The sequence below is a fragment of the Schistocerca serialis genome, chromosome 2, assembly GCF_023864345.2.
Source record: "Schistocerca serialis cubense isolate TAMUIC-IGC-003099 chromosome 2, iqSchSeri2.2, whole genome shotgun sequence".
Taxonomy (NCBI): domain Eukaryota; kingdom Metazoa; phylum Arthropoda; class Insecta; order Orthoptera; family Acrididae; genus Schistocerca; species Schistocerca serialis.
Genome location: NC_064639.1, coordinates 1,151,439,958 through 1,151,457,416, shown reverse-complemented (window position 1 = coordinate 1,151,457,416; position 17,459 = coordinate 1,151,439,958). Strand labels below are relative to the sequence as shown.

General features: G+C 42.8%; 1 protein-coding gene across 1 annotated transcript in view; it reads right to left on the bottom strand.

The window, feature by feature from the left end:
• Window positions 1-418: 418 nt before the first annotated feature.
• Window positions 419-17,459, bottom strand: part of LOC126456678 (UDP-glucosyltransferase 2-like) — a 58,435-nt gene continuing 41,394 nt past the window's right edge. The window contains exons 6-7 of the mRNA XM_050092420.1: window positions 13,560-13,779; window positions 419-704 (exon numbers count right to left, since the gene is read on the bottom strand). Of these exons, the coding sequence (XP_049948377.1) occupies window positions 419-704; window positions 13,560-13,779 (506 nt within the window). The remainder of the gene's footprint in view (window positions 705-13,559; window positions 13,780-17,459) is intronic.

Below are 17,459 nucleotides of genomic sequence, written 5' to 3'. Positions count from 1 at the left end.
GTACGATTTAAACAGTGGTTCTTGTATATTTATGAAACGTCAACAGTTTCGGAACAGAAATAATTGTGAATGGCATCTGAAAAGGGGTTACGTATTTTCATAATTTTTGGAACTAGATGGATAGTCAGACAACAAGAAGTGTAAAACAAAGAGAGATATTACGCTACTGCAGAAATGTGAGATTTATGGAAAACAACGAAGACTAGAATCAGTTTCCACCGCAAAATGCTATCTGCATTGGCACCACCGCTGTCACGAAAAGGTGTTACACAAATTTGACAGTAGTGCTTCAGTGGCACGATACGTACCATCTGACACAGATCATGATTTCACTCTCCAAGAAACGTCTGTATAGGTTCAGAACTGTAGTAAACTTGGCTAGAGCTACAGCGACTGCTTAAACACTGTCTGGAGAACATCACTGTTTTTTCTGCTTCTGTTTCTGTTTGCTGCCTGTGAAGAAGGAGACTGCCCGCCGCGTGACGAAGTAGACGAGGCAGAGTGTGAGGGCGACGACCGCCAGAACGAAAGCGACGACGTCGAGCAGCAGCAGCTGCCACCAGTGCAGGTCGAGGACGGCGCTGCGAAGGTGAGGGTCACCCTTATGGCGGATCACGTACTCGATCCACCACACCGCCCGCTCCAGCGAGTCCGCCTTGTGCTCGCGGTATACGGCAGAAAGTCTCTTCATGTTTTCTGCGTATCTGTGGAAGTAAGATAAAATGGGATAAGAGTCGAAGGATGATTCAAAAAATTCTCGTACAGCGATACAAAATTACTAATCACGACAACATTAAAAGCGTGGACGGGGAAAGGAAGAAAATACGATCGTTGACCAGCTTAGTAGTTTCCGACCGAGCGTAATTGTGTTCATTTTCTTCCTATCAGTCTCCCAACTCTAGGGCCAACCTCTTCATCTCAGAGCGGCACTTATAATGTCCTAAATTATTTGTTCTATGTATTCCAATCTTTACTTAACACTACAGTGTTTACTCGTTCCAGTTGTAAGTAGGCTGTTTAGGTTTTTAAGTTGGTAACGCCACGTAGCGCTCTGTATGAAAATCACTGACTGTGCTGTGTGCTGTCTGTGGCTGGTTAGCATTGTTGGAATATTTACTATTGTAGTGTTGCGGTGTTGGGTGTGAAACAGCGCGTAGCGTTGCGCAGTTGGAGGTGAGGCGCCAGCAGTGGTGGATGTGGGGAGAGAGATGGCGGAGTTTTGAGAGCGGATGATCTGGATGTGTGTGTCCATCAGAGACAGTAAATTTGTAAGACTGGATGTCATGAACTTATATATATATATATATATATATATATATATATATATATATATATATATATATATATATATATCAGATGGTTCAAATGGCTCTGAGCACCATGGGACTTAACATCTAGGGTCATCAGTCCCCTAGAACTTAGAACTACTTAAACCTAACTAACCTAAGGACAGCACACAACACCCAGTCATCACGAGGCAGAGAAAATCCCTGACCCCGCCGGGAATCGAACCCGGGAACCCGGGCGTGTTCTCTATCAAAATATTTCATTTGCTAACCATGCCTGTCAGTAGTTAGTGACTTCAGCTAGTTAGAATCTTTTATTTAGCTGGCAGTATTGGCGCTCGCTGTATTGCAGTAATTCGAGTAACGAAGATTTTTATGAGGTAAGTGATTCATGAATGGTATGGGTTATTGTTAGTCAGGGCCATTCTTTTGTAGGGATTATTGAAAGTCAGACTGCGTAGCGCTAAAAATATTGTGTGTCAGTTTAGTCATGATCAGAATAAGTAAAGAGGAAAATGTCTGAGTACGTTCAGTTTTGCTCAGCTGTTTGAAAATCAAATGACGTTAGCGGTTTATCAGCACAGTAATTCATTAATTTTTCTAATGGAACGTTTCACAGTACCATGGAAGATATTTCCTGTCCTATAAACCTGCCCCTCCTTCTTGTGAGTTACATCCAGAAACTCCTTTTCTCGCAGATTCTGCGGAGAACCTCATCATCTATTTTATGTCCGCCTAATTTTCAAAATTCTCCTATAGTGTCATATTTCGTACACTTCGATTCTCTTAGTTTCCGGTTTTCTCACAGTGCATGATTCGCTTTCAAACAGTGCTTTGCTGCAGGCATATATTCTCGGAAGTTTTCTCCTCATATTAACGTTCACATTCGATCCTAGTCGACATCCCTTTTCGAGGGAGGCCCCATTTACCTGGGCTGACTTCTAGTCAACGACCGAAGGTGGCACTCCAACTGCAGTCAGGCACGAGACTAGACCACAGACTGAATTGTAATGCATAATGTCTCCTACGTGAGTAAAGAGAACATTTGCAGCAAAGTGTCTGAAACACTGAAAATACCTTGCAGTTTAATACAGATTGCACCTTTCCATCAACGATAAAGGACGTGTTCAGACGCTCGTCAATGGAAAAACTGTTTTATATATCAAAACCAGTGATTATATTGGTGCACCCTCGGAAAGGAACAGCTAGTAGATGATTCCGAACGTGATATGAGACCGACGTTAACTCCGGTGGCTGTTGTCCTTTACATCTGCCGTCCAGTCACAGAGATTTGTTCCGAAATGTCACAAGTGAAGTTGCTGCGCCATCACTATTACTCATACTCGGAGACGGATAGAGGAGTATTCATATATGGTCACCAACCACTTTCTAACTGGTTCTTCTTCTACTAAATGTTTTCCACATATTTCTTTCTTTATCAATTCTGCGAATAACGTGCACATTACCTTATCAGTGCACCTAATTTTCATCATTCTTCTGTAGCATCAGATCCCAACTGTACCAATCATTTTATCTCACAGTAGCACTTGCAACCTATGTCATCCATTATTTGCTGGACCTATTCCGATCTCTGTCTCCCTCGATAATGTTTACCCTCTACATCCCCACTAGTACTATGGACGTTATTTACTGATATCTTAACGGATCTCTCGTCCACTTTCCTTTCTTCTTGTAGGTGTTTTCAACATATTTCTTTCATTACGAATTCTGCAAATAACCTGCTCATTCCTTACCTTATCAGTACACCTAATTTTCATCATTCTTCTGTAACACCACGTCTCAAATGCTTCGATTATCTTCTGTTTCAGGTTTTCCTACAGTGCATATTTCACTACAAAACACTGTGCTCCAAACATACACACATCAAAAAAAGTTTTGCATCACCCTGGTCCCCAGAACTCCAGGAAATAGACGTGGACTCTGGATATTGTATCACAGAAGCAATCCCTTTAACTGTTCACATATGTCACTAAACCCGCCCAAAGATGTAGACAACCACGCATGAGCAGCGCCTATTAGACGGAGGGGGTCCGACAGCCGATCAGTTCCAGTCATTCCACCAGGGGGGATTTATGACCATAGACGTTGAGTCCCATAGTGCTCAGAGCCATTCCACCAGGAAGGAGGTACACCGCTCGTGTTATCTCTAGTTAAACCATGCCTACACGGTCAATACCGCGGTTCGGTTGTGTCCGCATTGTTACTTTGTGCCAGGAAGGGCTCTCAACAAGGGAAGTGCCCAGGCATCTAGGACTGAACCAAAGCGATGTTTCGGACATGAAGGAGATACTGAGAGACAGGAACTGTCGATGACATGCCTCGCTCAGGCCGCCCAAGGATTACTACTGCTACCTATGGATTGTAGCACGGAGGAACCCTGATAACAACACCACCATGTTGAATATGCTATTCATGCAGTCACGGGACGTCGTGTTACGACTCAAACTCTGCGCAATAGGCCACATGATGCGCAACTTCACTCCCGAGGTCCCTGGCGAGGTCCATTTTTGCAACCATGACACCACGGAGCGGGGCAAAGATAGGCCCAACATGCCGAATGGACCGCTCAGGATTGGCATAACTTTCTTTTCACCGATGAGTGTATCATATGCATTCAATCAGACAATCGTTGAGACTTCTTTGGTAGCAACCAAGTCATGCTGAAAGCCTTCGGCACATTTTCCAGCGAGTGCAGCAAGGTGGAGGTTCCCTGCTGTTTTGGGGTGGCATTATGTGTGGTCGACGTACGCTGATGGCGGTCATGAAAGGCGTCGTAACGACTGTACGATACGTGAATGCCATCATACGACCGATAGTAGAAACCATATCAGCAGCAAATTGGTGAGGTATTCGCCTTCATGGACAACAATTCGCGCCCCCATCGTGCACATATTGTGAATGACGTCCTTGAGGATAACAACATCTTTCGACTAGAGTGGTCAGCATTCTTTCAGACATGAACCCTATCGAACATGCCTGGGATAGATTGAAAAAGGCTCTTTCTGGACGACGTGACCCACCAATCACTCTGAGAGATCTACGTGGAATCGCCGTTGAGGAGTGGGACAATCTGGACCAACAGTGCCTCGATGAACATATGCATAGTATGCCACGACGAATACACGCATGCATCAATGTAAGAGGGCGTGCTACTGGGCATTATAGGTACCGGTGTGTACAGCAGTCTGGACCACCACCTCTGAAGGTTTCCCTGTATGTTGGTACAACGTGCAATGTGTGGTTTTTAATGAGCAATAAAAAGGGCGGAAATGTTGTTTATGTTGATCTCTATTCCAATATTCTGTACAGATTCCGGAACTATCCGAACTTTTTTGATGTGTGTATATTCTCAGAAATTTCTTCCCGAAATTAAGGGCTATATTTGATAATAGTAGACATATTTTATATATGTTAGTGTGCTTTTTATGCCTATCTTGTTCCATCCATCATGAGCTATTTTGCCTCCTATGTAGCAGAGTTCGTTACCTTCATTTACTTCGTTACCATCAACCCCGATGTTAAGTTTCATGCTGTTGTCATTTCTGCTACTCCTCATTACTTTCGTATTTCTTAAATTTACTCTCAATCTGTGTTCTGTACTCATTATAATGTTCATTCCATTCAAAAAAATCCTGTAATTCTTCTTCACTTAGTACAGCAATGTCATCAGTGAATGTTATCACTGATATCCTTTCAACCTGAAAATTAATACCACTCTTGAACCTTTCTTTTACGTAGCTTCTTCGATGTATAGATTAGATAGTGGGGACGAAAATCGTACCACAATATCGTGTTTTAGATAGAGTTTCAGTGTGACAGTGGCTTGAACAAGCATTCGAGTTCCAAACCACAAACCACACGATATGGCACTTAGAGATTCAGAATGCTCTTTCTCGCAGCTACGTCTATTCAGTTTTTCAATGACGTAAAACTTCACCTTATGAAGTCACAAACGTTCTCATTCCACGTCTACGTTAACGTTATAGGGAGCAGAGTGACTGTTAGGAGCACTGGTTAGATGGGAGTTGAGGCGCAGCAGTGCCGTCATCATTTGTACGTCTACGGTTGTAATAATGCGCGCAGCAGTGCCGTCATCATTTGTACGTCTACGGTTGTAATAATGCGCGCAGCAGTGCCGTCATCATTTGTACGTCTACGGTTGTAATAATGTAATATAGTTTCAAAAATATTGTTTCCTCCTAGGCCTGTTTGAACGGCACTCAGCCTTCAGGCCACAAATGGCGCACTGGGACCATCCGACCGCCGTGTCATCCTCAGATGAAGATGCCGGTAGGAGGGGCGAGAAATCTGCACACTGCTCTCCCGGTCGTTATGATGACGCCACTGCTGCGCCTCAGCTCCCGTCTAATGTGTGTACATTAGTTGTGAGAAATTCCGTAACTGTTAGCAACTCAGTGAAAAGAAGGATCTACGAGGCTTGTCTACATGCACTGGTCAACGAATACAGAGAATCTTAAGTATTTACGCTCAGTGGAGGCGCGACGTATCATGGCGAACCCGTGCGTCGCGGCAACTAGATTGCTCAGGCGACTTACGTATGAATATCTCATCTGGTCTTCACCCGGAATATTTCGCGAGGAGTAAAGGAATAATGTGAAAGGACAATTAAGAACAGGAACAAAAGTGCGAGAAGAGAGGATACCAGTGGCACACTTTCACGAGGCGGTTGCTTGGGTTGAAAATCCTGAACGAGTATAGTGTCGTGAAATTCAATCTAAGGGCTACTTAGTAGCGAATTCAAGTAACCAAATTCGAAGATAAGAGAAGAGAGAAACAACTACACTGACAGTCACAGTGTCGAAAGATGATAAAGAAAAGCCATATACAAATGACAGGAAATGCAAAGCACAGCTATATAAAAACACGAAAACGTGGCAAGAATCCTTTTTTTTCAGAAGGCACACATCCAATACTGCCCTGGATAGAAGCAATAATGGACAGGAGCATAGTTTTGGAGCTTACGTTTGTATGGAAACGATGTATAGACGGTAGAAAACATCTTGCTGAGGAGTTTTCAAGAGTTGGAATGTGATATTATTGTAAGAATTGTTAGAAGTTCATAGAAAACTCTTCCAGAAGAAGAGATATAAGAGCTGTTTGTTTGAATTTTGGATTGTCGCTAGCAGTTTTACTTGCTATTACTCCCTCAGAGTGAGATCAGTAACCAATTTACAAAAAAATCTTACGTCAGGGGCAGAGTGGCGTGTAGCGCGGCCACTGCGGGCTTAATAGAAATGAGAGGGGAAATATTTTATTGTTTGTCTTCCAATGCCGACAAGTCACGATCACGCGCATCTACTACCGATCAGCTGCTGTGATAAATGTTAAACCGAAGTAACGTAGATTTGTGCACGTAGATTACAGAGACGATCAGCTTCAAATGTGGTACATATTTCTAGCAAGTAATATGAAACCATATTAAGGCTGTTGCAATACAGTGCAATGAATGAAGGCAGTTATATTGTTTAAAACTGTCTCTGTCCTGTTATAATTTGCCTAATACAAAAGTCCGATTGAAAATGGTCTTCTGCAGTAGACTGGCATTCTTTCAGATAGTGGGGCATGGAGAGGCGAGGAAAATGTGCCCAGAAATTAGAAAAACAAACATCGGATCCTGTTGCGATGGCACCGGCCACAGAACCCACTTAAGTACTGAAAATTGGTCACTGTGTAAGCCTTCAGAGAAAATCATCTAATTCCAGTACATTATTTCATTTTCCGTGTAAGAATATTTATTGTGATACCTTACAGTATGTAGACTGAAAATGTGTAGGTGGGAAGCTACTGCAATAGTCACAGTTTGGTTTCGGTGAAAGCTGAATTTCTCTTCGGGTGGCCTCTTTCACCTCTCCACCCATTCCTATTCGACCCAAGGTGTCGTCCTACAATGTCAATATTGCCTCTTAAGCAAAAAAGTTCGATGGTCACGGTATTAGATCATTCCTTCCGCTGTGTAAATTATGTTAGTAGCAGTAATCTTGTCTTACAACGTCGATCTAACTCGCTAAACGCTAATTTGGATTGAAGGTTTCCAGAATGAGATTTTCACTCTGTAGCGGAGTGTGCGTTGAAATGAAACTTCTTGGTTTGAAGGTATTTACTGGTATGACTGTCGCACATTTATACTAGCCAGAAATAGATATTTTTTTCCTGAAAAGAGGAACTAATGCTAATAGTAAATGAAATTCAGTCAATAGATAACGTTCCGTAAAGCTCACTTGCAAATTACTCACGTGCTATTATTCTTAATGGCCTGCGATTGACATTACGGTAGTTTCTGAAAGTGTAGAATGTGTAAAAATAAACTCACTATAATCACCAGAATCTTCACATGATAGTGTCCTACAAATAACTGCAAGGAACATAACGAAAATGATCAGCAATAAATGAACTACAGCTCAGTGGGCTGATCATAATTCATCAAATTTTTTCGACTCAAGTTGGATGTGGTACTCATGCTATCTTGTGACTAACGAATCCACAAACTCGGCTATTGATTCCATTTGGAACTTTAATGTATCGTGTGCTTTTATTAAGCTGTACTCTTATGGGAGAGTAAGCTATTTTAGTCTTTCTCTGTCCGAAGAATTGTGAGACAAATAACTTTCCAAACGTCTCACACACGTCACTGTTCACGTCTTAAAACACAGTATAAGACAAAATAGAAGACACCGCGAAATACTTGTCCATAGGGGATGGAAATCGGTGGATATACAGACAAACATTTGCTGACAATTTTAATTTCACAAAAATACGGATTATTTATTGAAGAGGGAGACCTTCACAAATTGAGCTAGTCAGTAAGTTGTTGATCCACCTCTGGTTCCTATTTTTGCAAGCAATTATTCAGCTTGGTACTGACTGATAGAATTGTCTTCCTGAGGAATATCATGCTAAGTGCTGTCCAATTGGCACATTAAATCGTCAAGATCCCGAGCTACTTGGAGGGGCCCCGCCTAAAATGCTTCAAGCGTTCTCTCTTGGAGAAAGATCCAGCAACGTTGCTGGTCAATGTAGATATCGGCAAGCACGAAGAGAAGCGGTAGAAACTGGCGCCGTGTGAGGGTGGGTATTATGTTGCTGAAATGTAAGGCCAAGCTGGCTTGCTATGAGGGATGACAAAACGGAGCGTAGAATATTGTTGATGTATCATTGTGCTGTACGGGTGCGGCGAACGACAACCAGAGGGGCCTGCTGTGAAAAGAAATGGTACCGCAGACCATCGCTCATGGGTGTCGAAACGTAGGGCAGTTGGAGAAAAAAAAAAGTTCAAATTTGTGTGAAATCTTATGGGTCTTAACTGCTAAGGTCATCAGTCCCTAAGCTTACATACTACTTAACCTAAATGATCCTAAGGACAAACACACACACCCATGCCCGAGGGAGGACTCGAACCTCCGTTGGGACCAGCCGCACAGTCCATGGCTGCAGCGCCTAAGACCGCTCGGATGGCGGGTGATAGACACGTTGGTATCCCACCATTGACCGGGGTATCTCAGACGCGTCTTCGCGGTCATCGAGGCTAAATTCTATTCCACTCAATGAGAATTCAGGCTGACGACGTTTCAGGAGATGTCCCAGGCAACGGTGGGATACAAAGCTGTCAACCGGCATACGGCCTGGCAGCCAGGAGTCTGGGATGCCCTTTCTTTCCATAGCAGGACCTTTTGGGCTCTTATCCGCGGCAACCTTCATCACAGCGGTACATTAACGATATTCTATGCCCCGTTTTGTTGCCGTTTATAGTAATCCAGCCTGGGCTTACATTCCAGCAAGATAATGTCCGCCCGCACGCGGCGAGAGTTTTTACTACTTGTATTCCTGCCTCCCTAGCTCTACCTTGGCCAACAAAGTCGCCGATCCCTCTCCAATTGAGAGAGTTTGGAGCATTATGGCCAGGGCCCTCCGGTAAGCTTTAAATTAAATTTTAAACATTCCTTTTCTTTCAGATCCCATTTTCCGACATTAATTCAGAATTACCGCGTCCAGCATCGCCTCTAAACTATAATTACCGGAAAAGTGTTTGTCGCAGCCCCTTGGAAGACGCAGCAGTTCTCTCATTGGGCAAAACCACATTGCAGACACCTGCGGATAAGTTCAGTTACCGGAAAAACTACTGAACGTTACTCGCTGAATGTCTCTCGTTATACGGCCGCAGCTCCACAATGGTACTTTTCCGACCTGAGGCTATCTTGAAAATTTTCCTCGATTTGACGTCCCGTACACTGTGGTCCCTACTAAAATAGTTGGGGATATGGCAACAAAATATAGAATGTATGAGACTGGCGATATAGCACCAGACTTTTGGAAAAGCAGCATCCACATAATTTCGAAGATAGCAACAGCCGACAAGTGGTAGAATTATCGTACAATCGGCTTAACAGCTGATGTATCCAAGTAGCTGACAAGGATACTGTACAGAAGAATGGAAAAGAAAACTGAGAATCTGTTGGGTGATGGAGGAAAGGTTAAAGCACCAGATAGGCAGTTCTGACGCTGCGTTTGATAATGGAAGCAAGACTAATGAAAAATCAAGACATGTTCATCCGATTTGTCGACCTGGAAAAACCGTTGGACAATGCCAAATGGTCCAAGATGTTCGAAACCCTGAGAAAAATTGGGGCAGTCTACAGGGAAATGCTGGTAATATACAATATGTGCAAGAACCAAGATGGAACAATGAGACTGGAAGACCATGAACGAAATGCTTTGACTAAAAAGTGTAGAACACAGGGATGCAGTCTTTCGCTCTACTGTTCATCTATACATCGAATTAGCAATGGATGAAATAAAAGAAAGGATCAAGAGTGGCACTATAATTCAGGGTGATTGTACATTAGTGGTTGCATTCGCTGCTGGCGCTGCTATTCTCAGTGAAAGCGAATAATAATTGCAGGATGTGCTAAATGAATGAACATCCTAATGAATACATAATATAGACAGACTAAAGAAAGACCGAGATAATGAGAAGTAACAGAAATGAGAACAACTGCCGCCCCTCCCCTCCCCCGAGAAAAGCACGCTGCTCCCATATTATTATCAGGTTGCTTTTTTGCATCCCGTACACTCAAGGGAGGACGTGGGCAAAACCGACGGCAGACTTGAAAATGGGTTTAAGGTCAGCAGTGCTGATACAGCACTTTCTTCACCCATACAGCCCATTGAATTTATCGCCGCTCCGGTGCCCGCCTACAATAAATCAAAACAGACACGAGTTTTACTGCCCGCTTGGTGGATGAACTTTTCACATCATGCTTACTGGTGCCTTCGCTCAAGTAGAATTGAAATTGTCACCTAAAACTTTGTCAGAATGCTCTATTTCTCGATGTTAAAGTACCTGAAGATAGACGATTAATCTACCGAAATTGGTAAAATTATTTGCAGAGGACGTGGTGGGAAGATGGAATTGAATTTATGGTGGTTAATTCAGCTTGCAAGTACACTCATTGCACGGCTTTCTTACTGAATGTCTCCAATTTCTAAAGAAACGTGGTTTTCAATTGAAATATTGATCTGCTGTATCTGAAACTTTGGATTCTTTTGTACCCATGCGAAGTCATCAAAGTAGTCGTCGAACTTCCCTAAGACACGCGCGACAGCTGCATACCTTGCAGTGTCTCAAGTAAAGATTAACCAACATATCCATCATCAATTCGCGCGTTACCTTTCGAACTTGTTTGACTAACACGACTTCAGGAATTGAATGGCAGGTAACAGGGACCTGGAGCAGCCTTCGAGATACCTGAAAATGACTTGCGAGATACAGGTGTACAAAAGTATTATTTACACTATGTGCTGCCACGACTAATAATGAGATTTAATCTTTGTCCTTCCTTCTACTACCTTGGACTTCATAGATATATTTATGATGACGTAGAATATATTTCATTTGATTACATGAAGTGTGACTATGTTTAATTTGATGTTTTCTATACGAGTTCCTTATGTAAAGAGTCAGATTCCTTATGATGGTCTTTCAGATAGTTTTACTAAATGCATTGTGAGAAACTGAATGATATAGATAGAAGTGTTGTAAGAACTGTTGAGGTGAGAGAGGTATCGATAGTTGTCGGGTCGGAGAGTGTGCTGCAGATGTCCGCAGGTCGTGCGGTAGCGTTCTCGCTTCCCACGCCCGGGTTCCCGTGTTCGATTCCCGGCGGGGTCAGGGATTTACTCTGCCTCGTGATGGCTGGGTGTTGTGTGATGTCCTTAGGTTAGTTAGGTTTCAGTAGTTCTAAGTTCTAGGGGACTGATGACCATAGATGTTAAGTCCCATAGTGCTCAGAGCCATTTGAACAATTTTTGTGATGCAGATAGTCACGTATTCGCGGATGGCGCGTGAGCATGGCGGTACAGGGAAGTAATGTGTGTATTGATGGTGTGCGTTTAACGCGATATTAATACCGGAATTTCGTGTGTTAGACACGGTTTGAAATTTGACTTTGTGATGGACATTCTAAACGGACGTTGCATTACGCGAACGTTGTTTATTTTTGCTAAACGATGCTTCTGGCAGTGACAGTGCACTCGAGAACAGACAGTATTGTTCCTTTTCCTTTTTTTTATTAAAATGAAACTCTTCCAGCTGTACTTAAGATTTCATATTTATTTGGCTACTACTTTCGACGTTGCGTCAACGCCAACTTCAGGCCCGTACACTTTGATGATATCAATTGTGTGTGGCTGAGTACTAGTAACTGCCCGCCATTCATGTGAAGCAAGTATTGATCTCTCCGTGGACTTACAGTGCTGCATAGAGATTTACTTTGTTACGGCCTACGACAAATGGATGCTACGTAATTTACTACCACCGCCAGCCGAAACAGGATGTAAGGAAAGAGGATACATTAATGCCAGGGACACGACTGGACGAACATATTGGATTCACATCAGCTACTTCAAACTGCTTCTACTGTTGTCGCCACATCACGCCGGCCCAGAACAGATAAGATTCTCTCTTCGAGAACTCACAATTGTAGACAATTTAATTTCTGTTTGCTTTCTAATAGATCATTTCTTAATGTTTATCGCCGTAAATAAAAATAGTCTATTGTAAAGGCTGTTCGCCTTCAGTGATTGTTGACCCCACCATTAACAGTAGTTATTGTCATCCTTTTATTTGGTTTATTTTTCATTGTATTTTTACTAGTCGTTGCTTGCATTGTATTTGTCTTTTTGAGGGGTGTGCTTCAACGTATATATGCAATCGTTTAGGCAGAAGAATTTCTATGTGGTACTGTGAAATGTGACCAGACGTGTAAGGTGAGGCATCCGCCATTGAAGTCATTTAAACCGACCAATTACAAAGAAGTAGCTTATTCGCCATTGGTTCAAGTTAGCGTATTAGACGGAACTTTGAATCTGACAATTGTCAAAGTACGCAGTCTTTGTTTACATGCTACTTAACATCATATTTCCATACATTAAGGCTTAGATGCAAAGTTATCTGGGTTTAACTGCTACTGGTATGCAAAATTATAGTATACTGTGTCCTTATTTAACAAATTAGGTTCAGAGTGTTTTACTGTTTTCACTATCAAAGGATTTTATTATCAGAAATTTAACAAGGTTGGGAAACTTCTCATATAGAGGTCTGATTTTGAAGTTTCTGGAAATAAATCATGTTCTTGGGTTTTACACAATATTAATTTACTTCATGCACTTTTTCTTTAAGCGTTTCCTGATTGCAAATTCACGGTCAAAGTAGATCTCCAGGAACCGTTTTCTTCACAACTAAAACATGAACTATTGTATTTAAAATTTGTCATCCCTTTTTTTATATCTGTTTATGTGTGTGTAACGTTTTTTAGCGCTACGTACTGCGTACAGTGGAGAAATAGTTAGGAGACGTTTACTGGTTGTATTAGTGTAACACTGAACCCTGTGGTGCATCAGCATCTGTGAGGCAATAGTTTGAGGACAATAGTATTCATGAAAAGGACTTGTTCTACCCATAGTCCTGCTCTGAATCGAATGGAAAACCTTCTGAATGAGTTACAATGCCGACTTCGTTCCAGACCCCAGCGTCCAACAACACTATCTTCACTGGTTTCGGCTCTTTAAGAAGAATGTGGTGCAATTCCTCCACAGACGTTGGGACTGCTCAATGAAAATATCGCCAGCAGAACACAAACGGTCAAAAAAGACGAAATTTGTGTACACCCCATATTACCGCCCACTAGACACTTATGATCTGATACTTTATTTGCCCTGGAGCTTTGAGTGACTTACTTTGGTTCACCCAGAACGGTCCGTACAGTGGCCAGCAGGTTGTCCTTAGTGACGTCATGATAGTCCAGCCTGACGCCGATTTCCGCCTGCGAAATCTTGGCAGCGTTGTGCGGCTGGTCGGCGAAGAAAGGTATGACCACAAGCGGAACGGCGTGGTACGTAGCCTCATTCATGCTCTGGAGACCTCCTTGCATTATGAAGAGGCGGACGTTTGGATGAGCTGCGGGCAAATTACGCCATTTGAACTGTTGGAGTGTGTCAGAGTGTTGTGGCATTTCAAATGGTTACATGGTTCACAATGCAAAGATAAATGCGCATTTTTCAATCTTTTTAAACCTGCATAAGTTTCCAATATATTCGTAGATTTTGATACAAACCTCGTTTTTTTTTTTATTCTGCTTAGTTCTGAAGTAGCTTCGCTGCGAGACTAAAGACGATGTAAGCATATTGGAGAACGAAAAAGTTTTGCCGCAGCCTCGCACAACACTTCGGAATACAGTATGTGGGACACTGTGTGACATCGAGTTGGTACCCCACACTCCTCCCCGAAAATATCCTGCTGGAACCCATATCTCGCAGAACACAAATTCTGTAGTCACTTATTCATATATTGCAATTCAATGCGGTGGTCCACGAAAAACGTTTACGAAAAATAAAAATCTAGGAAAGCAACTTTCTCTCCATATCAGTTTTGGTTTTGGAAAGAGGAGGAAATCAGCCTTGCTCTATTGACTGTTCCTGAAGAGAAATGAAGGACAAAAAACTGATATAGGTTTTAATATAGGAGAGCAAGTATTATTCATAGCGTCATTTTCGTCTGAAATCCTTTTGATCTTTGTAAATTGAAGCTTTTTATCATAGAGATATCTTGTTCCACAAAGATTTTAAACTGCACGGCTACAGATTCACCAGTGTATTGATCCGTGCACGATGTACACAGTAGCTGTAAGTTCCAGAACCATGTTCGCGTAAATGCGAATTTTCAGGGTATCGTATCTCCGGTGAGTCATATGGAGTTAATTGTAAGGGATAGCCCTTGACCAATGGATCATTTGTACTAATAACAGAAGAATATTGTAGTTAGCCTACAGTAGAGAGTCAAAATCTAAACTTTACACACCACCCCAGCCCAAGCAGTTGAGTAAATCGGTTAGGTCTTTTGCAAAAGGTGTCGTCTAGGGTTATTCGTAGTGGGCTTATAAAAACAACGTTGATGAGCAGTTCTTGAGAGAATCCCTAGAAACTATGATTTCTGGGTACGAGAAGTACCAGTTGTGATGTTAAGCCACAGACAGGCACAACGAAATGACTGTTATTTCAGAATTCGGCCAAAAGGCCGTCTTCCAAAGTAGAAAACCACACACATTCATGCAAGCAAAACACACACGTACATTACCACTGATTCTGACCACTGGGTCCAGACTGTGAGCAACTGCTGATGATGGAAGAAGCAATCCATGGGTGGTGGTGGTAGGCAGGAGGCTATGGTGTGGAGGGGAGTGGTAGCCGGGGAGGGGGGGGGGGGGAGTGTGTGTAGTGGTTGTGGGAGCATGCGGCAACTGTGTAGGGCAGGGTAGGACTACCAGATGAATAGTAGGGTGGTTTGGGGGGAGGGGCGGGAGGAAAGCGGAAAAGCTGTAGAAAGGTGTAAAAACATTAGTCATTGCGTGGGTGGAATAGAAAGCTATTTGGTGCAAAAGTGGGACCAGGGAAGGGGATAGGTGGGTGAAGGATAGCGACTTGCGTTTATAGGGAAATAATTTAAATGAAATTGCGTCTTTGTGTAAAATCTTCTAGTATTGACCAACAACCAACAGTTACGACATCTGTAATAGTATCCTTCTACCAGAATCAGACTAGTCTTTGGATGTAGATCTTGGAGTATATTTAATTGTTGTAAAGAAATATTCTCGAAATACGTCGTCATACTTGAAGTATTCCACCAATCGGCAGCATATTGGGAAAACTATTGTCTTAGAAGCAGCGAGCGAGAGAGAATTCTCTGAAAACGCTTTCTAAAACCTGTTTGCAACTAAAATAACGAAAACCAGCTGCGGTATCGATAGCTACGATGCCACAACGTAGGTCCGCTCTGCTAGGTTGGCACTACGAGAGTCACCGACGACAGCGCCCTCTAGCCGGTGCTGTCGAGGTCTTCGAGCTCCGCCACTGCTTCAGCCCATTTCATCAGGTGCAGACATCCAGGACACTTCGCTTCACCTACGCACCACCTTGCAAGTCATGTAATATGTTTGCATATGTTTATCCACTAGTAAAGGTGCTTAAACCGTATTTGCAGTACCCAGAGATTAGTACCTTTTCCTGATCCTGTTCCTTACCCACGGCCGGCCGCAGTGGCCGAGCGGTTCTAGGCGCTACAGTCTGGAACCTCGCGACCGCTACGATCGCAGGTTCGAATCCTGCCTCGGGCATGGATGTGTGTGATGTCCTTAGGTTAGTTAGGTTTAAGTAGTTCTAAGTTCTAGTGGACTGATTACCTCAGCAGTTAAGTCCCATAGTGCTCAGAGCCATTTGAACCATTTTGAACCTTACCCACGTGCTGCCTCCCAGGCGGGATACAAAACCAGCCTTGATACAAATGCATTACATCTATGTGTAACGAAGAAGGAGAAAGTGTTTGAGAATGTTGATGTAGACTGCTGAATGCGTTATGCGTAGTTTTTATAAGCACACGTCAGTGCGCACTAAAACACAGAAACCAACAGAGAAATCTGCAGGCTGCTTTGTACATTGTCACTGATGCGTCATCGTCATAAGCATCCCCTGACAGATGAAACACGCCTCCACAATGTTCCACGTTTTACTCCCCTGAGCGGTTCGCATCCATGCTGCTCCATTACGTTCTCCCACTTCATCTATCAACCTCCCATTATGTTGTCTGATCTGTCTTTTCTAACCCCTGGCTTTCTATTACACCCTCATCCTACAATCCATCTTCTAACCAAGTGACCCACTCATCTCCACTTTCGTATGTTGTTGTTGTTGTGGTCTTCAGTCCTGAGACTGGTTTGATGCAGCTCTCCATGCTACCCTATCCTGTGCAAGCTTCTTCATCTACCAGTACCTACTGCAGCCTACATCCTTCTGAATCTGTTGAGTGTATTCATCTCTTGGTCTCCCTCTAAGATTTTTACCCTCCACGCTGCCCTCCAATACTAAATTGGTGATTCCTTGATGCCTCAAAACATGTACTACCAACCGATCCCTTCTTCTAGTCAAGTTGTGTCACAAACTGCACTTCTCCCAAATCCTATTCAGTACCTCCTCATTAGTTACGCGTTCTGCCCCTCTAATCTTCAGCATTCTTCTGTAGCACCACATTTCGAAAGCTTCTATTCTCTTCTTGTCCAAACTATTTATCGTCCATGTTTCACTTCCATACAAGGCCACACTCCATACAAAAACTTTCAGAAACGACTTCCTGACACTTAAATCTATGCTCGGTGTTAACAAATTTCTCTTCTTCAGAAACGCTTTCCTTGCCATTGCCAGTCTACATTTTATATCCTCTCTACTTCGACCATCATCAGTTATTTTGCTCCCCAAATAGCAAAATTCCTTTACTACTTCAAGTGTCTCATTTCCTAATCTAATTCCCTCAGCATCACCTGATGTAATTTGACTACATTCCATTATACTCGTTTTGCTTTTGTTGATGTTCATCTTATATCCTCCTTTCAAGACACTGTCCATTCCGTTCAACTGCTCTTCCAAGTACTTTGCTGTCTCCGACAGAATTACAATGTCATCGGCAAACCTTAAAGTTTTTATTTTTTCTCCATGGATTTTAATACCTACTCCAAATTTTTCTTTTGTTTCCTTTACTGCTTGCTCAATATACAGATTGAACAACACCGGGGAGAGGCTACAACCCTGTCT